Below are 23,625 nucleotides of genomic sequence, written 5' to 3'. Positions count from 1 at the left end.
GAAGGCTCCAAATGAGCTACAGTACATAACTGTGTTTTGCCTAGCCCATATTCAGAGAAAATAACAGTGATCTGAAGCTACTCAGAAGGGGCTAAGAGACACAGAAGGCCTGTGAGGAGAGTGAGTAGTAAGAGATGTAATTCAAAACGGGTTACTTCAATAGAACTGGAAATGTAAGGAAAGAAATCATAACTCCTTGGAAAACCAGGTTTCATTAGCTCCAATAATGGGTGAAATTGTGTGCGAAACCACTGTTCTTCTACTCTCAACAATCTCTTTATAATATTTTTTGAATAGCATGTTAGTTTTCAGCTCAGAAAAGTTCCAATTTTTAAAGTCATTCATGAAAGAAAACTCAGAAAACTCTTTTTTTTTTCTTGAAAGTTTTACCTTCTTTTTCCTTAGATTCACTTGTAGAATCAGCTACATTTTCCAGTATTACAGCAATACATAAGGTTATCTCTGCAAACATTACATTAGTGCCTGCTATGTTGCTCTTCTCAATTATTTCATTCATTATCCAGAGTATATGAACCCACTAAAAATGAGGAAATGGGCAAGAAAAAGAATCAAGTCAGAGACAAATTTTTGGACGACCTTTATGCATTACAGAGGTAGACAAGGTTTTGCACTTAAAATTGTCTAAAAATATTCACAAGCATACACACAACTCGTCTCCTGGATCTGGGTTCTTTTTTGAAATTTCACCAGACTAAGATGCTGAATTTATACTGTTCCATAGCCCCTGTTCCTTCAGAGAGCAGACTTTTTTTTTTTATTTTAGAACATTATTATTCCTGCCATTCCTTTTGGAAAGTTTTATAAATGTTCTACAGCCATAACATTTATACCTTGCTCTAGTGCAGTAAGCCTTCCAGTAGATTTGATTACATGCCTCTCATTTATCTCCAGATCTTCCCAGTTAAACTCAGAATAAAAGAGTTGCTGTTGTACATATAGAGGAAAATAACTGTACACTACCTTCTGGGGAAAACAATTATACTATATAGGGTCACAAAATTAACTCCTCCAGAAACTGCTTGCACCAACTGGAAGCCCAGACAGCCCATTTCACCAAGAGCCTCTCACCCACAGGACGAATTCAAGGTAAGGCTGTGACTCTATCCCATGGGCTGAATACTATTCTACTGTTGACTTCTATCTCCCTTGTCTTAAGTTGTAAGGTTTTTGCCACTTCCTTAAATTGATCTAGGGAACTTTCTTGAAATACATTGATATTTTCTGCCAGAACATCTCAAATGCTTCTTCTTACATCCTGCCCAAATGTTTTCACAGATTTAGCTTCTTACCACTGTGGCCCACTGGCAGACAGTGGGTCACTTTACTACAAAAAGAGAATATTTTGGTACTGGCATATGTGAGCACAGCGTGTTCAAAGTGTACATATAATTAATTTTTTTGAAGAAGATTTATCTGCACTTTACCATAAGAAAAGGTACTTAGACTGAATACCAGTATTTCACTGCCTTTACTATAAGAGACTGCATTCACATTAAGAGAAATAGATTATAATGAAGGAGTACTTGGTAAGCTTGGTGTTTGTGGATATATTCTAAGCAGTGACTTCCACTTGTTTGGATTTGCTGAAGTTCCATTTTACACTTCTGCCACAAACACATTACTACATCAACAAGTATTTCTTTGTCAGGATGGACATTCTGAAAAGAAAAAACAATATAATTGTGGAAATGGGTAGGCATATAAACACACAAATAACCTAGTACATAAACAGTCTCAACATTTTTTAACACAAGTAAATAAAATATGCCACTTTCTTATAAGGGATGACAACATTTTGAAAGTTTTAGAAATAGTTCTTAAAAATAATTTCTGGTAGACCAGCCAAGCTTTTCTTCTCTCAACAATATAAGTGGGTTTAGAGGTTTGGGGAGTTTATTTCTTTTTTTTCTATTGACAAGTTTTTAAAATGAACATAGACAAGAAAATCAGTGAGATTAAAATTATATGAGAGAGCAAATCAACTATAATGCTGAAATCAATAGATTCTGGAGAAACTTTATTTTTATTAAAATATTTAAATATTTGCAGAAGAAAATCTAAATTAATAGTTTCATTTTCCTTGACAGAGTACTTTCATAGGCTGTTGGTGCATTTGAGATGATGAAGCAGTGAAAAACAAACAACTAGAAAAAAAATTTGGTCTGAAATATCTAACAAGTGAAAGAAATGTTAAACCCTATCTGCATCTTGCAAAGAGAATAATTAATAAATTCAAAACTCTAGTCAGTTAACCTCCTAGTTAACACATTTTAAAAGGTAATAGAGTCCATCTATGTGTTGAACACATTCTGAACAGTAAGGAGCAGCACACATCTTTATCACCAGTTATAGCAGAGTTGAACTAGTATCTCAGGTGCAGTGAAACCTGATATATGCACACTACTTATACTCCCATATGTTTGTGCATAAGATTTATGGGATGTTAATAATGAAACTGAAGGGAGAGAAAAACATAAATCAAAATTATTTTTGCCCCTGATTTGGTGGCAGCAAGCTGCTAGATTGTCTCAGCTATATATCATGCAACTTCACCATCAGTGAATGCTCTGTTAATTAGGGGCAAATTTGTTTTTCTTCTCTGGACAAAAGACCAAGAAGATTTGCAGGAAAGTGTAGAAGAACCAGCAGAGTTTAAATGCAGATAACGGCCTCCATACAGAGGTCACATTAAGAACTGACAAATCATGCTATCTAAGGATATCTGTGGGATACCTCACAGGCAAAATACTTTGGCTAAATATACTACACTAAACTTAAAAATGTGTATGCTCCAGTTACGTTCAAATTGTGGCAATATTCAAATTATATCTAAAATAAATTTTGCAGTTAAGATATATACCATGTTATCAAAACGTTTTTTTTTTCCTAAGGAAAAATTTTAATTAGTCTTTTGGATGACAAACTATTTCAATGTAAGTGCTAGTAGTAGTGACATTACACTATAATTTCTTCCCCTCTCAGTAGCACATTAAGGGGAAATCTCAGTTTGAGCAAGTAGAAGTGGTTACTCAGGGAATAAATCATCAGATACATAATGGGATTATTTCTACAGTGGAATAAATCATCAGATACATAATGGGATTATTTCTACAGTGGAGACTTCAGCACAGAGTCCCACTCTCATTGATTTTGTTGTTGCTGCTGCTTGTTTCAGTTTTTTGCAGTGAGAATTCACCTTAAATTGCAGACATAGTGCTGTTAAGAAGGCATTATCATTCCTTAGGGTAGCTGCCCCCATTTCTATAAATATTGCAGAAGTGTTTGCCACAGAGGAACATATTTGCCCACCTAAATCCAACATGTAAAGAAATTCGATCTCTGCTTTATGAGCTGAAACATGAAATCAGCCCTATGGACTTCCAAATAGATTTAATATCCAACAAGCATTTTAAAGTAACTGATTACAGAGCATTTTTTAAAATATAAACCATTTTTTAAAGCATAAACTGATAATATTCATAAGTATATTTTTTCACTTTTTATATTCTTGAAGTTTGTTAGTCATGCAACTGATTCCTTTAATCTTCAATTATAGACATTCATCACAGATTAAGTGATACATTGAGGAGAAATGTCTCAAATTCTGTTATTACCTGCTCAGATGTGGAGATGTAGGAAAACACTGTTGTTGCCAAAATCATAAGATCACGAAAAGGATCTCCAGGCTTTAAGGATTCCTCTACATTCATAAAAAAAGCATTTATTAAAAAAAAAGGGGGGGGAAAAGGAAAGCAACACATTTTATTTAATTTAAAACCTAAGTTTGAAAACATCTGAGTCAACTGATTTACGAGTATAAGCCAGCAGACAGTATGGTCTATGAAACAGTAAATTCAGAGGTGGAGACATAATTCCAAGTTTATTCACTTCTGTGAAAAGTGAGCATTTCCATTTCTAGGAAACAGAAAGTTTTCAAGACATATTCAGGCCTTTGATTGTCAAAGAATTAAACTGCAATTGCTCTAAAAAGTTTTTCTTGCTTCTACGTAAAGAAATTTTGCATAAATTAGGTATAAGAACAGACAAAAAAATCCTCAAAGAACTGTTTTACTGTTTCCCTGAAAACTTGTCTGAAAACATTAAATCATTTTGCATCTTTACTTATAACTTGACACATGTTTAACATACATCATGCCTTTCCCACTTAAGAGAAATAGTATGAAGTCATATTTTGACAAATGAAAACTGGAAAAAATAGGTGGCATTTTCTCAATTACTACTTTTTGTCAGACTACTGCACAAACCATATTACATAGTCTTTAAATAATTAACAAAACCTCTTGCTGAAAAAATATTTGAAATTCAAACATGGCTATAACTGAACAACACTCACTTCTAACTGTCTGTGTCTTTTCAGACCCTTGATGTGTGCTGCCTTCTCTGCTATCACCATCATCACTAATAGAAAAAATACGTTCAAATTTTCCTGGGAATACTATAGGTTGCATCAATGCAAGAAGTTTGAGTTCTATTTCAGCTTTCTTCCATGTTGGGTCATCTTGAGCCTAATTGAGAGGGAAAAAAAACATAGAAATTGGTCTTTGAAATAAGTATTTTGAATACTCCTTACCCTCATAAGAAAATAATAAATAAATAACATCTCAATCACATTCAGATTACCTGAAGAAAATTATCAACAAATTCAAGAGCAGAGTAAAACACGTTCCACTCTTCATAGCTGAAAGCTAATTTTACAAATTTCACAGCAGCATCTCCAGACACCCCTTTTTCACCTGCAGTGATGACAAAAATATTTTCTGTTTTGTATATATGTATTCAGAAGTTTATTGAACATTTAATTTCATTTCTTTTCATAATTTGGGTATTGATAAATATAAATATAAATGTCCACACATTTTTCAATAGTCAGCATAAACTTGAAGGATGTTTTAATAACTTCACAAGAAACAATAGCTTTATCTTTTCATAGTAATGTCTATGCTTGCAGGATGCTTTAATGATGGATCTGCAACCACAGAATCATGAAGGTTTGAAAAGACCTTCAAGATCATAAAATCCAAACTTTTAACAAATACCATCATGGCCACTTAACTATATGGCAATGTCCTGTTACATTCAAAAGTGGCTCTAAAATGACTGATATTAACATATCTGTGTATAGAATACCAAGGATCTAGTCCTTGCTGTTGCAGGATGAGCTTATCACCCTGTAAAAATCCTTATTATCCAAAATTTGGTTTAAAAATTGCACAGAAACATGTGCAATTTCTTTCCAGGCAGTTTCTCATTATTGTGTAAGAAAATACTCACATACACATAGGGAGCCTATTGTCTCACTTTTCATATTTATCCAGACCACAGTAAGGCAGAAAATAGACTTCCTGGTCCTTAGAACTCTCAGCAAGTTCTAACAATACACCACAGTCACTGTCATGAGTTGGAAGGGACCCACAAGCTTGATCAACAAAACCCAGCTCCTGACCCTGCACAGAACCACTCCAAACAGGACATCATTTTGCAGACTCTTTATGTATAGAAATGTTACTTACATGAAAATTAATTCTGTCCACTGAGTATTTATACCACTGGGTAAAAAAAATCCTTTGAAATTCTTATTTAGCTTACCTGTTATCATCAACTGCAGAAGAGTAGATGATGGATTAATTATACCAAAGTGATTGGTGCCATTGCTCTTTCCACCTTCAACATAGACAGCTTATTAAGTCAGTTTATAATATATCAGACTTGTTACGCTCTAATTAGCCAGTAATCATACCAAGAAAAATATCATTCTGAAGTGTACTTAGTCTCTATATAACCTTCAACTGACAAAATACCTCTATACTCAGGGCTATATTCATCCCAGAGCCCAGTTTAAAAAAAAAGTGTGGAATGAACCATCAAGTCCAGTGTTTTTCTCAAGTTTTCAAGTTTTTACACCTAACTTTGAATGAAATTTAAAAAAAAATAGAATACATCAAACACCATGGTATTTTGACCCTGCCTGGCTTCCCAACCCCCACCCAGCTGCTCTCAGGCTGTGCAAGAACTGCTCAGTAGTAGTGAAAACACTGTGTTAACAACACTGGTTTAGCCATAAATACATGGCACAGTAAAGCCTGTAAAGGCCACTACAAAGAAAGTGAACTCCAGTTTACTTAGAGAATATAGGCATAAACTGCTGCAGATTTTTACTGATTATAATAGACCATGGAGATCAACACAGATTTTTATTTTCTGTTATGTGGAGATAAGAAAGACTACCTGCTTTTATATATGCTATTTTTATAACTCAAATATATATGTTCAGGCACTTTTTTTTTAATAATAATAAAAAAAAAAAAACCAAAAACAAAATAAAATGGAGGTCCAGGCTCCTTACCAACTGTTTTTGCTTCTTTGAACAAAAACTCTTACCTGAGAGGATTTCTAGGCCTGCAGAAAAAAGCTCAGAAGTGACATCACGAATTTGCATTTCGTCAGGAACAGGAGGATGAGGGGGCAATAGATTCCTGCTGCGATCAGACAGTGCTTCTAGGATGGCAAGGAACTGAGCTGCAGCACCATCAAACATTGCCACCAGCAGCCGCTCAGTAGTGGTGCGAGGCCATGACACCTAAGTAAGAAAAGGCAATTTAAGCCTTATGACATCTGACTCGCAACAAAGCAAGATTTTTTTCAAAACATTTCTCCATCAGAAGGCAAGTACATGTTCAAAACAGAAAATAACATACTGTAAAATATATTGCTGTTATTAATGTCATGCTTCAAAGGCACAGCAAAGCCTCATGCTAAGCAGGTACAGCACTTTCATTCCTCAGCAACCAGACACACTGCTGCATGGTATTTTACTTCAAAAGCAGTACAATAGAAATTATAAGGGAGAGTATTAAGGCCATGTAGTTTAGATCCATGCAGATCTCTCCTGATAATTTTCTAAAGTAATAATTAGTACAATTTCCCTACTTCCAAGCTTGTTCTGAGTTTTATTAATAAATTCTGTTACTTACAAAATCGAAAATATAAAACTTTCTGCTCATGTATAGCACTATTTAGAAGAATTATATCATGGTTTCATCACATGACAGGAGCAAAGGAAGAGAAGGATTATTTGAAATGTCAGACTTACATTTACTGCTTTTCTCGGGTTAACTTTTGACTCACGTCGAAAGCTGTTTGACTTTCTTCTGGATGCATATACTGCTCTCTTGAAAATCATTACTGACATCTGACACAAAGAAAAAAGTAAGTCATCATGTATGCTACATGTTCTGTTCAGAGAGATCATAACTACCTTTTCACAATGACTCACAGGATGATACCTTTAGAGTAGCCTCTCTAAAAATCTTTTCTGTCTCTGTATGTTCCAGAGAAGAACTGATATCTTCTAATTGCTTCAGTTCGTCAATCTTAATCAAACCACGGCGAGCAAATATCTGTCCAAAGAATTTTTAAAAATATATATACTCTGTGTTCATATCCTGTATGTTGATATCTAATTTCAGAATAATATCATTCCTGAATTTATACAACTGCAAAGATCTGCAATGAAAGTCAGGTCCTGAACAATTGAAAAGGAAAACAAAACTTCTGCAAAATACCTTTTGTACATATGCATGGGACCTGGTCAGTGTTTAATGCTAAAAGTTTGTGACTGTTAGTGTATACAAAGTGTTATTGCATTTGACTTGACTATGCATTTACATGTGGAAACACATCTCCACTTTGCAGTAAAACTTTGGAATACCAACAGAACTCTAAATACATATGATCTGATAATAAGTAGGAATACTTAAATAAATATTTCCCATTTGATTGCATCTGAAATGCTGCATAAGGTAAATCAGGATACCTCTCCATGAATGCCAGCTTGACAATCAAAATAACACTGAGAAACTGCCGCATATAGGGTGGCTCTCCACGTCAAATAATGCACAGATAAGAGTGGAATGGATGATTCCATACATATACTGGCCCACAGTAAGTATTCCAGGACCTGTATTAAAGAAATCTGTTTTCAAAATGAATGCATTTTAACCTACATAAATATGTTTCCTATTACAAAAGGAATAAGAAGTAATTATTTTGCATTAGAGACTTATCCTCACCTGGAAGGAACAAACTGAAAGAGAAGGGGGAAACCACTAGAAATTGAATTAATTTTTAACATATTTTATTGACTAAAAAACATTCCCCTGCATATTAATGGCTTTTTTTTTCATCATAAACTAGTGGTCAAGCACTATTTTATACTCCAAACTACCTTATCAACTCTATTTTACTAGAATTTTGCCACCAGACAAAGATCCCACCCTTCTCTCTTATCTCCTCTTGAGAGCAAGCCCTCCCTTTTCTGGCAGCTCTAGTGATCATTTTTCAACAGGATCAGCAAGCTTATCTGGGATGCAATGGAGACTGTCTTTTCCAGTGAAAACCTGTGCTTAGATTAATTTATACCCATGGAATTCTTGGTTCCTAACTTGCAGGGCAACATAGTCATTACAACAGTCTAATTTTAATAATTAGTCCTTCTCAATTGAATGAACAGTATCTGTATCTTCCTCTTACTATTTTCTTTGGGTCAGCAGTTCCCTGAGGTACATAAAATGTGCACAATCTTTGCCCTAAATTAAGCCAATATACAAATTTTCTTTAGTCTGAATTTCAAGAATCAGACACACCCACAATCAATTCCTGTTTCCTGTATAGCAGAAACCTGAGTATGCTAAAGGAGGTGCTAAATCACTTCTATTTCTAATAGAAGATATTCAAAGATAAAAAATCTTTCCTGCTCAGTAAAAGATTAATAAAACATCACGTAAGAAAATATATTAAGATTGATTCAAATTCTATTCCAGGATTTAGGAGAAAAGAGTAAAGCTAAGACCAAAAAAAACTACATTCAGAAAAAACAAGGTATAGGGGAGAGGCCAGGTTATTTTTATCAAGTATTCACAACTAAAATCCTGGCCACCAGGTGTCAGCACATTTCCATATTTTAAGATGCAAAAGATCAGTTCTTGAACACATATAGCTATCCAAAACAAAGCACCTGGAATCCTCTGAAACAGCCTAACGTGTGGCATCTCAGTGTCCAGCAAGACATTACGTTGGGCTCCATTCCACAGCTGAGGAAGGAACAGACTCAGGAAGGCATGAGGGCTTAGAAATCAACCACTTTGAAACACAGACATTTTATTTCCTTGCGACAAAGTACTACTATTGGCAATGCCAGAGAAATTGAAGTCAGGGTACACTGTTATGCAAAACACAGGTCCATTTTCTAAACTTCTTTAATTTTACAACCCTTTCTATTTATTTTTCCGTACCTTAGCAGACTGACCCATCACCATCAAATGTCTGCATATGGTGTAGATATGGATAGTACCTACAAAAATAAATTAAAATAAACAAACAGGTAAATTCTATAATCCCATGTGAAATTTGTTATGCTAAGCAACTCAAACTTTTTCTTATTATCTGGGTTGTTACTTCCAGAGAAGAACAATTTCATGACTTTTCATTAAACAAATGAAAAACTAATTTTTTTTGTACTTCTAATTTAGAGATGAAAGCATTAAATTATTCTGCAATATTAGTTTCAAAAGCAGTATAATTGTGAGATTTCATGAGAATGATATCTTAAAAATTTATTGAATTCATTTTTTTACTTAGTAACTGCTAGAGAGAAAAATCTTACTTTCATCTCCAAATGCCACGCTCATTAAAATAAAATACTACCTCTTCTCACACACCTTACCTTACATGATTCTTTTAGTCCATCATAGCACTGTCCTGGCAGACACCACCAATATTGTGTGATATTAAGTATGATAAGTGACATGAAGAAAATTGAAAACTACTAGAGTTTCCAAGAGCATCAAAATGACTTAGAAATTAAAAACCTGTCAAAAATGTACTTGACTCAAGCAACATCATAATTTTTTTTTAAAAATCAGTCTTAGAAGTATAAAAGACATTGCAGCTTTGGAAAACAAAAAAAAAGCCTATTCTTCTGTCTGTATGAATGTTCAGAAAGGGACACCTGTGGCAGCAGGAGGCATCACAATGTCAGCTGTCAGCTAGAAGGGTGTTATTATCCCAATAAGCTCAAATGGAGCAAATATTAGGAAGATTTCTTTTATCAGTCAAACGTATAATGAGGCACAAAATCTATTGTCTGAAATTGCAGAAGAATGTTCAGGAACTAAGGAAAATCTGAGTTACTGCCTCCTTCTAATTAGAGTAGATTATTGGCTAGGATTGGTACAGAGACCTGTACCACACACGGGCAGTGCAATATAAGAATGGCAGGTGAGTATATTTTAATTTTAATTCTTCTCCCATAGAAACATACAATCAAAAAATACACCTCAGAAATAGGGACTGAGGGCAACAGCAGTCCCAGTAAAACAAAAGGATAAGAACTTTGACCAATCATAGCTTAGAGAAAGTACATTTTTTAAAATTAAATCAAGAACATACTATGTCTTCAATTTATATTGCAACAATTGACCATAGTAGTTCAGTTGGCCAGAGCATGGTGTTAACAATGGTTAACCAAAGTTGTGGGTTCAATCCCTGGATGGGCCATTCACTCAAGAGTTGGACTTGATGATCCTCATGCAGCCCTTCCAATTCAGAATATACTGTGAAATTCATACTAGTCTGTTTATTTTTGACTAAATAACATTGCCTTTCAAAGCAAAAATAGACTGTTGTTGTTCCTGAAATTAAAATCTTGATAAATCATTCTCTGTGCATCTAGTTTGCAGTTCCGTTATTTTCTCAATTTTTCCCTAATACAAGCATTACAAGCAAGCAATCTGAAATCTTATACATAGATCAAAATCCTTAAGTGACAGATGGTATTTTTTAGAATGGTTTTATTATCAACTCTTCCCTTCAAAGTACTTTCAAAAATACAAAGATGTAATGGCAGACAATAATTTTCTACTCTTAGATCTGCAATTCCCTTTAAAAAAAAAAAAAACAAAGCCCAACAACAAACAAGCAGAAAAACCTCCAAACCAAAACCAAAAAAAAAAATCAGTAACCAAAATAAACAACCATCAAAACAAACATTTAACTGATAGAAAAATCTCAAGCGTTTTTTGTTAATCAGGATGTACTCCAAAAATGTCCTTACTTTTGATTTTATTTGTACTCTTAAGCACAGTTATGATGAAAAAGTGGATGCTTTTATAACAATCCACCTCAAAATGTACACTGTGGAAATCTTAATTTTAAAATCCCTCCTATTAGAAAGACAAAAAATTACAAAAAAAAAAAACCTACTATGATTGAAGACTAACTAGAGATTTATTCATGCCCCTTAAGTTGACCTTAAAGAGTATAAAGAGTATAAAAGTTTCCCTTCACAGCTTTGCTTAGCAAAGAAACGTAAATGGAAAGCCTGAGGTACCATTGTAGATAAGCCAACACAAATTCTCCTGAGGTAGAGCCACTTGCATAGTGAGTCTTAATGAGGTCAAGGCATTGAGACATGTCTGCAGGGACTCTTGATTCTGAAGATTTCTGTCTCTGCTGCAAACCATCTGATAAATGCAAACATTTCTTGCTTGCAAAGCATGGAACTAAAACACATAGAAATATATACAAAGTTAATTAAAATATGCATATGTCAGTCCACATCAGCAAAGTACAACAAAATTATGAGTAACATAACAGCAAAAAAAAAAAATCAGCATGACCTTTAACTGAGCATTAGAATATGGAGAAAGTGCTAAAGCTTCAGGGTTGTTGTACCATGAACCCCAGTCATTTTCCACTGTGTCACAGGATGAAAATGCACCTAGTGAACTAGGAGTGCTGGAAGGGATGTAGGGAGAATGAGGCATTAAACTGAAATTCAAAGAATTTGACGCTTGGCTTCTCTGTAGATGTCTTCCACAAACTAAAGGAAGTTTTAACGTTTCTACACTTCTCCATCTATATCACCACTATCTTATTTCTCACTCTTATCTGTTACTTTTCCACAGATGGATTTTTCCTTCTCTTCCTTGCAATACCTAAAATAACGTGACCTAACTCATGCCTGGACTACAGCATCAGCTGAACAAACAGGGAAAAAAAAGGGTTAAGTGGGACATGACCATTCAGTACCTATTATTCTCTCAAAAGCCTCCTAACCTGGTAAGATTTGAAATTATATTATTTTGTTGCAGTTGATTCACAGAAGCTAGAAGTTTCTAGTCCCAAAATGCCATTTCTTAATGTTATATTAAAAAAAAAAACAAAACTAACTGTGGGAATATGGCAAGAAAAATTACATTTAAAGCCTTAAGATGTAATCATTTGACATATTATCATTTTCCATTTCCAGTTGTAGGGATAATTGCCAACTAAATTTCGTATCTGAAAATTTAAGGATATCTCAGTCTGTAAAGGCTAAGTTACAGAACAGGCATTTTAGTATTGAGTTGCCCTAACATTTACCAGTAGGACTGGTTCAAAGTCTAGGCAGACATACAGAAAACAGAGGAGAGCATCCCTGGAACTTCAAATTTATTTAGAAAACATTTTTAAAAATGTATTAACATAGTCTTTGATCATATTCTTTCTAGGAAGCCAAACCACATTTTAAAAAGAAAAATAATAATACCAAGTATCTCTTCTATCATGATATCTGCTTCTAGCTTATGAGCAAACTGTCTGCTTTCCTCTCTTCACTAAACACCTATTTACACTCTAACTCTGATTCAAGGATATTAATTGGATTAGCTCAATACACAGGAGCTGCCTACCATTTCTGTTCCTTGTTTTTGATCGCAGAGTAACTTGCATTAGTTAATTCAAAATACCCAGCGTGTACAAAAATAGAGCTTCTCAGCAAAGAACTGCTTAAAATAAAATATAACATGTTTTTAGCATTCTCCCTATATCAACTGAAGCACTTTCTTCCATGAATAACAACAGGTATGCTGCAAGTCCCTACCTTGATAAGCAATTAACACAAAAGGATTCCAACACATTCTTAAGGTCACTCAGCTTCCTAGAGCTTAAAGCACTTAGAAAAGTATTCAGCATTCTGTCCTTTTCGTTCATAGTGAGCAAATAAGCTATAAAAAACATAACACTGCTTTTCTGTCATGACCTTTTATTACAAGTAGGATTTGCACACTTATGGTACAAAACACAGGAGAATGTTTTAATTGTCTTGCATTCTGCCTGGTGCTTAGATTATACAATACAGAAATTTCTGAAACTGCAGGACATTTATCAGATTTTACCCACATCCTGATTCTGACAGTCGATAATGGCAACTATTTCAGTGCAAAAACTGTTGTAAGCAGCTACAGAACACCACATTCAGAGAAAAATGCTGTTTTAACACTAAGTTGGTGGTTGGCTCTGCCACAAAAGCATTAGGCACTTATATCCTCTTAAAAATCTACACCAACTCCAGATGTTTATATCATACATACAATCATTAAATCCCAATGCAATTCATATCAACAAGCTATTAAAGATTAGCTAATGTTAATATGTAATTAATATGAAGCACATTTGTGAAAGATAAAATAGGCTACTTACTTTGAATCTGTAAATGTCTTTGACCAGAAAAATTTTTAAAAACCCACAACCTACCATAAGTGCTGCATTTTTGTCTCTGACACCATTTGGAAAAAAGGCAGATTTAAAGCGCTGCACATCACCCATGACATCATCAAGGTTTACAGAAACAAACTGCTGAAGGTATCTTTCATAACACTGTAGAAGTGCCAACTTATATTCCTGAAAAAAAAAAATCATATGTTCTTTTTATAGTTTATATACTGCATTTCTATTTCTATAAAACATGTGGGTTTTTATTATCTTTATGAAAAAGCATCAACATCCAAGAGCAACAGGAAGTAAAGCACTACAGTTTCATATAGATATCCAGCATGTCACGTGAACACCTAACATATGAAAGGTTGAAATACTTAAAAGAATGCCTTGTTCTTCACAAGTTTTGGTGAGTTTTGTTTATTCTAATCATAAATATGACATATCAGAGAACAATTATAAAGCAGAGTCCTGGGCTAATGTAATAAATTTAAAGTGCTGCTGGAATACTCTACAGTTTTACAACAGTAATGTCAATGATACTACACTTCAGGAAAAAACTTCATAATGTAGAACTTTATAAGCAATATATAAATACAATCACTTCTCTCTTCCTTGTTTCCATGTTGTCAAAGCTGGTTTTTTTAATAAAACAGATAGAAAGAGTAAGATGAATTTAAAAAGATTGAAACAAGTGAAAACAGGAATTTACATGTGGCCAAGAAATCAGCATTAACAGACTAGAAATTGCCACTGGGTCTTTAAGAACTGTTAGCAAAGATGATGTTGAGCTTTATGTCTCATTCCAAATAGAGCTCCCCAGCAGCATGTCGAACCACTCTAAAATCATGCTGACTCTATGGTTCAGCACTGACTCAGAGCTGGAAGTGACATTCAATGAATCATCACCACCACTTCCTTCAGCAAGATTACATTTAGGTTTCTCTACCAATTTCACTAAGTGTAGCACTCACACTAAATAAATTATTGAGGAAAAAATAACTAACTGCTGGTAAAAATGATCCTTTAATATTTTAATCACACAAAATTCTTATTTCTCTGCATTCTCTTCTTTTTTTCAATTAAAAGTCCTTCCACCACAGTTACACTTGTAATTTTTAATAATTTGAGGGGTCTAACTCACATGGCCCTATTATCCTATTTGCTGTGTGAAAGCAGCAGCCATACATAGAAACTTTGACTTTCCATGGACAGCAATGGGCAGTCACTTGTGTAATCTAATACATACATTCAAGCTGTGATAACACTTAAGAATCCAAAGCCATGGATCAGAATACTGTTAAGATAGTTATTGACACACAACAAAAAGGTAAATTCTCTCCTAAGCAGTTTAAAATACATATGACCAAAGATAACAGGCAGATAGAGGCAGAGTGGGAGGCAGGGAAAAAACGAGTCAGTACTGATCATATGATGACTAATAGATTAAGTAATTTACAGATATATGGCTTAATGAATTTAGTTGTATCCTAAAAAACACATAGTAGATGGAATCTAAAGGCATTAGAAAAATACAGCAGGAGGACAGCAAGCTAAACGATGCCTACCTGCTGACTATTCATATGCAATAATTATTTTTTAAGGACTACATGTCATTAAGTATTATATAAAATGTGCAGGTTAAAATTTAAAATATTCTACACCAATTTTCAACTAGGAGTCAAGAGGAGTACTTATGGAATAGGCTTTACCCCACCTATCACAGACCTTGGTTTTACACCACATTCATCCTTCCTGTAATGCATTTAAAATTTGCAACATCCATCACCTTTTGTTTCTATTTATTTCTTTTCAGGGAAAAAAATCGAATGAGAACTAGGTTTTCATTCTAAAATTAAGTTAAATAAATGCACTTAAAAGTGTGAGTTCCAAAAAAAGTTGAAAGTATTGGGCTAACCAGCAAAACAACTTCAACAACACTGACAACCTTACTGTAGAAAAACACATTACACTAGAAGATTGAAGTTGCAAGCAGAAGTCTTTATGCAAAAACATGGATTATTTTCCGGCAATCTAGGGTCAGGCCATTAAACACCTTGAATGTAAGGACCAAACTAAGCAGGAGTACTGCTTCAGGAAGGCAATGCAGAGTACAGAGAGCAGCATTTGATAATTTGAAATAATCTTACTGAGTACTCTGTGAGAGCAGCAGTTCCCAAGCACTAAAAGCTTCATGTAATGTTTCAAGCAATTCCTAAGGCCCAGAAGCTGTGAAAACTTCAGGCATATATAAAAATTAAGAAAACATGAACAGAATTGTCTAGGCAATGCTATTAAAAATTGCTGCTGTTCAAGCTTCCTTAAGAATTTCTGTATGTCTAAATCTACATCGTGACCCTGCACCTTCAAATTGTAACGGCTCCACAGTTACAGACTCTTCTATAATCCTTCTTCTACCTCCCAGTGAGCGCTGCTGAAACTCAGCTTAAGTTGCCTGTTCCTCATTCAGGAGCAGGCCACTTTTGTGGAATTCTTCAGGGCACATGCAATGAAGGATATAGAAGACTTCATAACGCCTACATAATACTACTGCCTTTTCCCTGGCCTGCAAAAAAGCCCATGCCCCACAGCCACAAATAAACACTCTTCATTAACAGCACAAAGAGCATCTCTCCTAGCTGCATTCCATAAGCAAAGGACATAAGAGTGAAAGAACAGTTTCACTGGATATGCGTCTCAAAAAGACGGCCCCTCAAACCACCTTGATACATTTCCAGTTATGCCCTCTTATTTTTATTTATTTTCTTTTATTCCCATTATGTTAAAAAATTACGTAGCAGGTACAGAACTGACCTTCTAACTATACATCTCTGAGCTGCTTCTGAGTGTTGTTCAGTAACCATCCTTGAAAGCCCCATATTTTATGACATGACCTTCTGGCAAAAATATCACTAAGCTTGTAAAAGGCTCACCCTTCGGATTTTTTCCACAGGAAACACAAAGGACAAATAGTATATAAAAATATATTTGCCTGATTGAGTCAGATCAACAGTTACTAGCTTGGCATCCCATCTTGAGTAGTCAGTAACGTATGACTAAGTAAAAGCATAAAAATAGAGTTATCATATAGTGAAACATCTCTCAAATACTCTGTCTTCAACAGTCAAGTTCCTGAATTCCTTTTAGTTGTGATCTACCCCTTTTGAGGAAACCAGAAATACACACATAATTCAAGATGCAGGAACATCACTGATACGTATAGTTGTACAATATGTAATTGCAGTCAGGTTCCTGTTCTCTGTTCCTCTCCTGACAATTCTTTTTATTCATGTTTGGTTAATGGAGCATTAAGCTGAGTCAGTGGAATTGCTCTATCATTGTCATCTTCTACTTTACCAGCATGAAAGGCACAGTCAGATATTGTACACTATCATGCTGAAATATCAAGCAAAAAAGAAAGATTTTGGGGTGTTTGAAAAGGCAATGGGTGCATAGAAAATATATTTTAAAATCAGAGAAATTTTACAATAAAAAAGGAAGAAATACAAACAACCGCCACTGGAATTATTTTGTAAAAGTTTTTGCTACTTTCTGAATAGCTTTCCGTGAAAAAAATTAAAGTAGCATAGATTAAAAATTAAAGTAGTGTAGAAACATAATGAAACAAAGTCTATGATTGAACCTTTTCTGATTTCAAATTACTTACTTTGATCTCAACAAGGCTATCACCAACTTTCACAAGTCTTTCATTGTAATACCACTCCGGTAGTCGTGGCTTATATTTGATCCATATGTTAAACAAAGTATTTGCCCTAAAAAAAAAAAGATAGATAGATAGATAGATAGATAGATAGATAGATAGATAGATAGATAGATAGACAGATAGACAGACATGAGAAGAGGTTTCAGATTAAACTGGCAGTAAACCTGTCATAACAAGTAAACAAATCAGGAAAGCTTCAAATTTTGAAAACTCCTTTCTTCCAAATCTATCTGAACTTTATATATTTCAAAGCAAGAGCTCATTAAAACCAGATTCCAGATTTAATGGGCAGACAGGAACATTTCTGGGTTTCATTTCTGTCACCAGTTTTTATCATGCATTTTAAATAGGATGAATTTTCTCCCATGTAAATTCTTATTAAAATGACCTAGTAATAATCCCCTTATGTTGTTCAAGTATGGTCACAAGCAGAAAATCTGTCCCTCCTTTCAGCTAGTATTTGAGAAGTACTATTGGAAGAAACTATTTGATATCTAAGACTCAATTAATTAGTTTACAGCAATTATTGGACTGGAAACTACAAATGTTATTAGCAGGAAAAAAAATCCCAAAATAACAATGTATGGTCAGGAAGCTGCAACTTTGCAAACTGGTAGCCATGGAATAAACCATAAAGCTATACAGTATACAGAGTTATAGTATATAGAACTCATGGCATACAGAGCTACACCACGAGTCACATAGGAAATGTTCAGGAATTTTATATTTTAAGGGGTACATTTCAGAAAGAACCAAATGACGCGCTTGCTAAGACAGAGAGGATTTTATGGCAATAATTGCGATGCTCTGTCTGTTGCCTCTATTATTCTAGCCACAGTTGTCATCAAGGATGTCTTTGTGTAATAAACTGCCTATTTTGCTGAACCAGCAAGCCTCCCAGAAATGGTAACTGATTCTAAGAAGTTTCCCTCTGCTACAGAGACACTGATTGCATCGTGCCAGTACTTCAGTCCCTACCAACCATGGTTTGATGGTCTCATGCCCTCACATGTACAACTTCCCCACCCCACGCTTCTTTAAGAAAGCTACATTCTAGCTGGAAAACAATAACTGATCAGACAGACTGCTAATAAGCACTGGGACTTTTTTATAAAAGAATCACATTAGCAAATCATTACTAGTATTGACAATGTTCACAGTGCCAAGCATCTCTGGCATTTATTCTCTTAACAAATCACTTGCACGGAAATGTCAGCAGAGCACCTTGTGATACTGCTACAGCCAAATTATTTATAGGTAGCAATTTATGAGGAAAGAAAGCAACTGAAGAAATATAAACTAACATTTAAGAAATTAACATCTGAAAAATAACCTTCTAGCTGAATTGTCACGCATAAACCATATGCTTTTGGTGTGTGGTGGCTAGAAGTTTTCAACTTCTCTTAAAACTGGGATGGTAGATTAGAATGCAAGACACTTTCTTAAACTGTTCTCTGACATTCAAGCACTTGGAATGCATCCTAACAGTCTCATATAACTTTTCATTTTAGCTTTAAGAACACTACCAAATTAAAAAAAAAAAAAAGCACAATAAAGAACATTTTTTTGACACAGAAAGCAGTGAGCCACCTTCACATTTCAAGGTGAAACAGATGGTTTTATGAGAAATCTGTCAAAATTACCTTTACAATAAAGAAATGGAAAAATCATAATCCTTTTTGTTTTTCTAAAAGTATCACCTCAGCACAGTTCTCAGTTCTTGAAAGTAAGAAGCAAGGAAATAAGTAGGACATCCTAAAGTTGTATCCTACAGGAAAAATGCAGTAACAGCACAAAGTAGGCCAAAAGCAACAACCAGAATAAAATGTTCTAAGGCATTTTTAAGAATAAATTTTTTAAGGAAACCATAGCCCAGTGAAATTAAGAGTACTTTCCAAATGAGGGAATGAGTCCCTCCTGGTCCATATACTTTTCTCATTATAACAACCCAATTAACAGCCTGGGCATGTACTGAGTTCTTATACTGAGAAAATATTCCACACTAGTTAGTATCTGCAAAGAGAGTCCAAAGCAAAGGAATCTGTCAGGCAGCTGAGCAAAGTTCCCTTGGACTATTACATGAAGAATTTAAGAAAATTTCAAGAGACCAAGAGATTTGATGGCTATTAGGATGAAAGGGGAAAGAGGAGAAAGAGATGGAAAAGAGATATCAAGAATGACCATAGATGAAGCTCTCAAAAGCTAGGACTAGTATATTTCTTTCAGACTGAACAGCTTGAAGTCCCCATTAATGGTCATCTTCATTTTTTGTTATGAATATTCATGTTAATACATGTGATTCCCAGATATAATAAGTAATAAATCTGTAAAAAACTAGTTTAGCAAAAGTCCTGACAAACCTGATCAGACTTTCAGCTTCAGTTTGAAGGTTAAGATAAACTGATTCTGCTACAATGCCATGACTAACTGAGTTAATGACACAGGAATGTTTATTTGACACAGACAAAAGAGGAGAGTGAGACACTTCCCAAACAGCTCCTTAGCCTTTCCTTTAAACGGTCTGTAGGACACCAGACAAGTTAAGTAAATGAATTCTTAAAAAAAACCTAGTGGAATATTGAAGCTCAGAGGTGAAATTTCTTTAGTTCCATCCATAATAGAAAAAAATTCCCTAAGGTCAACCCATAATAGCGTGCACAAGATAAGGCCCACGCGACTAAAATCTTTACTAAAAGTATAAAGAATTCTCTGATACTGATCAAAAGCCATCTTATTAAAGAAGGGTGGCTAAGCCACACAACATGAGATAAAATCAATAGCTCATGGTAAAGCTTTGATGGCCCTGCTGCCAGGAGAAATGGAGCAAAACAACTTCTTGTTTAGCTGAGGAAAAATTAATTTTGATTGCTATTTCTGACTGAAAAGATACCAGGGAAGTCCTCAGTAGTTTTTGTTTCCTACATTAGAACATTTAAATGCCTAAATTATGGCCTTTCTGTTGACCTAAAAACATCAAAGATTGAAAGAGTTGGAGAAATAAGGCCGATAATTTTATTTTTCTAAATTGAATACACCACGTGGAAGCCGGCTTTCTTGTTGGTTGAAGAACAAGAAGACTTTGATCTCAATCCATGCCACAAAAGATAGTTTGGAAAATGGAATAGCAAGGGGTCTTTAAAGCATATAGGAAAATATTGAAGCAGTGACCCTTAAAGGGGGAATAACACGCTCTGACTCCATATTGCAGAAGGCTGAATAAATTGCTTTTATTAAGTTAAATGATTCTACATTAATACTATACTAGAACTATATCATACGGAAAAGATACTAAAGACGAACCTGTGACTGTCTCCAGACAGCCACAACCAGCTTTGACCCAATTGGCCAATCAATACAAACAACCATCACCGGTGTCCAATTAACAAATCACTCTCCGGTAACAATCTCCATAACACATTCCACATGTGCCAAACAGGAGCAGCAAATAGAGATAAGAATTGTTTTCTTTCTCTGAGCTTTCTCACTGCATCTCACAGCTTCCCAGGAAAAATCCTGGGGGAGAGGGAATCATGTCTCTCTCTGTTCAGAGAATGTGAATACCACAAGAAAGCATCTGTAATAGTCATTACCTTCAGAAATTCTTAGGACCAGCCTGACTACAGCTGCTCCTGCAAGCAGCACATGCTCCAATTTTGAGTTATCAAACAATGAAGCAGTAGGGAGAAAAACCCCTGAAATTTCACAATCACAAATTTACTTTGTTGACAGCAAAGTCTTGACTTTGCCGGCTGCCTGAACATATGCTAATAATCAGAATTCCAGTCTTCTACCTCGGTACTGTCCCTATGCAAATGAAGAATGCCTGACATGCGCAGCTGCTGGGAGCTTCATGTTACTCAATATTCCTAATGCCCTGGAATTTTGGTAGGGATCACTACTACCAGAGACTTCTGAGATCAAGGCCTGTATAGAGTCAGTTCTCATCTCCATAATGAACACTGCAGATTTCTTCAGATGTGAAAATGCTCTCATGCCAACCAAAGTACGCATGGTCATGGGTCACGTCCACAAAGTACCAGTATGAATAAGACAGAACTTAGGTTTGAGAGGTAAAGCAAAAAAAGGCTTGGAGATACTGTTCACAAAAACTGGTAACTTGGCACTATACTGCAAACAGCTCAGCTTCAGCATAGCCGCCTGCCAACCAGAAGATACAAAGAACACATAGAAGAACCACTGTTGGCAATTTTGGTAGTGTCTGAAGCAGCCAAGTAGTGTTACTTCTTCTAAGTGGACCTGGAGAGAATAGCTTTCAATATAACAATACCTATCAGTTAAAGCTAAATAAAAAGGTATGAAACTACAAAAAGGCTTCAAAATAGCAAACCACTGAAATCAGCTGCTCAAACAATATAAAATGCCAACATACTAGAGGCAAAAACCTGGAGACTGATACCTGCATGATCCACCTAGGCCTAGACCCCATGATGAACTTGCCCCATAAACAAATTAGGAAGCCAGATAGCTTAGAATAGGAAGGATCTCCAGCTCAGACAAAGGCCAAGCTGCAGAATCTGAGTACCTTCTGAAAATGTATACACCTACTTCAGAGTAGGGTAATTTGTGAGCTAATTCTAGGAAACTACTGAATGAAATATGCAAGGGTAGAAGCTACACATAAGTGATAAGGTAACCACCCTCTAACCTAACTCCTATGCTCTTTTTGAAGGAACTTTTGATACCCTGGGAAACTTGTGAGGTTTATGTTAAAGACTTGTAACTTAGAACAGAAGTAGTATTCAGATAACAACAACAGAAAATCAAGTATTTATTTACCTTAAAAACAAGTTGTTAAGGTCTTGTATCACAATGCACCTAAATGCAGCAGGGAGAGCTACATGAGAAATGCACAGTCTGTAAAAGACATATGCATGCACTATGAATCATACACGGATTCCAGTTGCTCTATCTTAACTGCATTACAAAATCGTGACTTATGCATACCCACAGATATGCATGTATGCGAGCAAACAAATATGCACTATTATACTTACCATATGCTCTGCCTGCATCTATGTGTATAAAAAGATACCAACGTAGACAGAGACATATGCACAAAAAGAGCTGTGTGCTGTTATCCTCATGTATCCCTACTGTTGAAGGCATGTACGTGCCCACCAGAGTTCACCCTCGCAAGCAGCATCACATGCTGGTGGGCTGCCAGTCCCTGCAGCACTGTCAAGGGATTTTCCCACCAGGAAGCACAGGCAGCTCTGCTGACAGAACCAACAGTGGCGCTGGCAACTTCCAGAGCCCCTTGTGGTTTTTCCCTAAACCACTTGCAGGAAGCACTGGAGGGAGAAAAAAAAAAGAAAAAAAGAAAAAAAAAAAAAAAAGGCAAAAAAAGCGGTGTTCAGACTTCTGAGGGGTTTTCGTTAAAATGAAAAAAATATTGAAAAAAAAAAACTTGAAAGGAGGAAAGGGATTGCCAGTGCTTTGGCACAATGCTGGAGAAGTTTGTTTGGCCAGTAAACTCCTGGCTATCTCGCAGCGCAGCGGGCGCGGCATTCCCAGCGCAGCCCGTGGCGCGGCGGTGGAGCCCAGCAGGGGCGGGCGCGGCGAGCCGGCGCTGCCCGGCGGGCGGGGAAGGGCAGCCCGGGAGCGGCGGGGCGGCGGCGCGGAGAGCCGCGGGGCGGCTGAACGAGCAGAGCGAAGGAGGAGGGGTGCGGCCGCGAAAGGGAGCTGAGACAGGGGCAGAAGGAACGGCGAGCGGCTCCCGGAGCTGGCGGGGTGCGACCGCGAAAGGGAGCTGAGACAGGGGCAGAGGGAACGGCGAGCGGCTCCCGGAGCTGGCGGGGTGCGGCCGCGAAAGGGAGCTGAGACAGGGGCAGAAGGAACGGCGAGCGGCTCCCGGAGCTGGCGGGGTGCGACCGCGAAAGGGAGCTGAGACAGGGGCAGAGGGAACGGCGAGCGGCTCCCGGAGCTGGCGGGGTGCGGCCGCGAAAGGGAGCTGAGACAGGGGCAGAAGGAACGGCGAGCGGCTCCCGGAGCTGGCGGGGTGCGGCCGCGAAAGGGAGCTGAGACAGGGGCAGAGGGAACGGCGAGCGGCTCCCGGAGCTGGCGGCGACGCGGGAATCGGGGCCGGCGGCGCAGCCCTACCCGTGGCGGTGCAGGTCGTGCTTGGCCTCCCCCGCGCCTCGCAGCCGCCGCAGGGAGCTCAGGACGCGCCGCAGCTCGGCCTCGAAGCTGTCCACCACCGGGTTGCCCCGCGCCACGGGCCCGAAGAAAGCGGCGTGCGGGGCCTGCGGGCCGGCGGCGGCAGGCGGCGGCCCGGCGGGCTGCGCCATGCTCGGCCCGGCCCGGCC

The 23,625-nt window shown here is 36.7% G+C and overlaps 1 protein-coding gene across 4 annotated transcripts in view; it reads right to left on the bottom strand.

The window, feature by feature from the left end:
- The window catches only part of CFAP54 (cilia and flagella associated protein 54), a 101,851-nt gene extending 78,229 nt beyond the window's left edge, over positions 1-23,622 (bottom strand). For all 4 annotated transcript variants that reach the window (XR_014951749.1, XM_031507516.3, XM_085568223.1 and 1 more), the window contains exons 1-15: positions 23,420-23,622; positions 17,243-17,348; positions 13,615-13,761; positions 11,429-11,600; positions 9,333-9,391; positions 7,856-7,999; positions 7,326-7,439; positions 7,133-7,231; positions 6,421-6,619; positions 5,629-5,703; positions 4,663-4,775; positions 4,376-4,547; positions 3,636-3,721; positions 1,545-1,679; positions 391-538 (exon numbers count right to left, since the gene is read on the bottom strand). Coding sequence is in view for 3 of the 4 variants with exons in the window: in XM_031507516.3 (XP_031363376.3) it covers positions 391-538; positions 1,545-1,679; positions 3,636-3,721; positions 4,376-4,547; positions 4,663-4,775; positions 5,629-5,703; positions 6,421-6,619; positions 7,133-7,231; positions 7,326-7,439; positions 7,856-7,999; positions 9,333-9,391; positions 11,429-11,600; positions 13,615-13,761; positions 17,243-17,348; positions 23,420-23,607 (1,957 nt within the window). In the remaining variant the exon portion in view is untranslated. The remainder of the gene's footprint in view (positions 1-390; positions 539-1,544; positions 1,680-3,635; positions 3,722-4,375; positions 4,548-4,662; positions 4,776-5,628; positions 5,704-6,420; positions 6,620-7,132; positions 7,232-7,325; positions 7,440-7,855; positions 8,000-9,332; positions 9,392-11,428; positions 11,601-13,614; positions 13,762-17,242; positions 17,349-23,419) is intronic.
- Positions 23,623-23,625: the final 3 nt, after the last annotated feature.

The sequence above is a fragment of the Lonchura striata genome, chromosome 1A, assembly GCF_050655825.1.
Source record: "Lonchura striata isolate lonStrDom1 chromosome 1A, ASM5065582v1, whole genome shotgun sequence".
Classification (NCBI taxonomy): Eukaryota; Metazoa; Chordata; class Aves; order Passeriformes; family Estrildidae; genus Lonchura; species Lonchura striata.
This window is presented reverse-complemented; position numbering and strand designations above follow the sequence as displayed.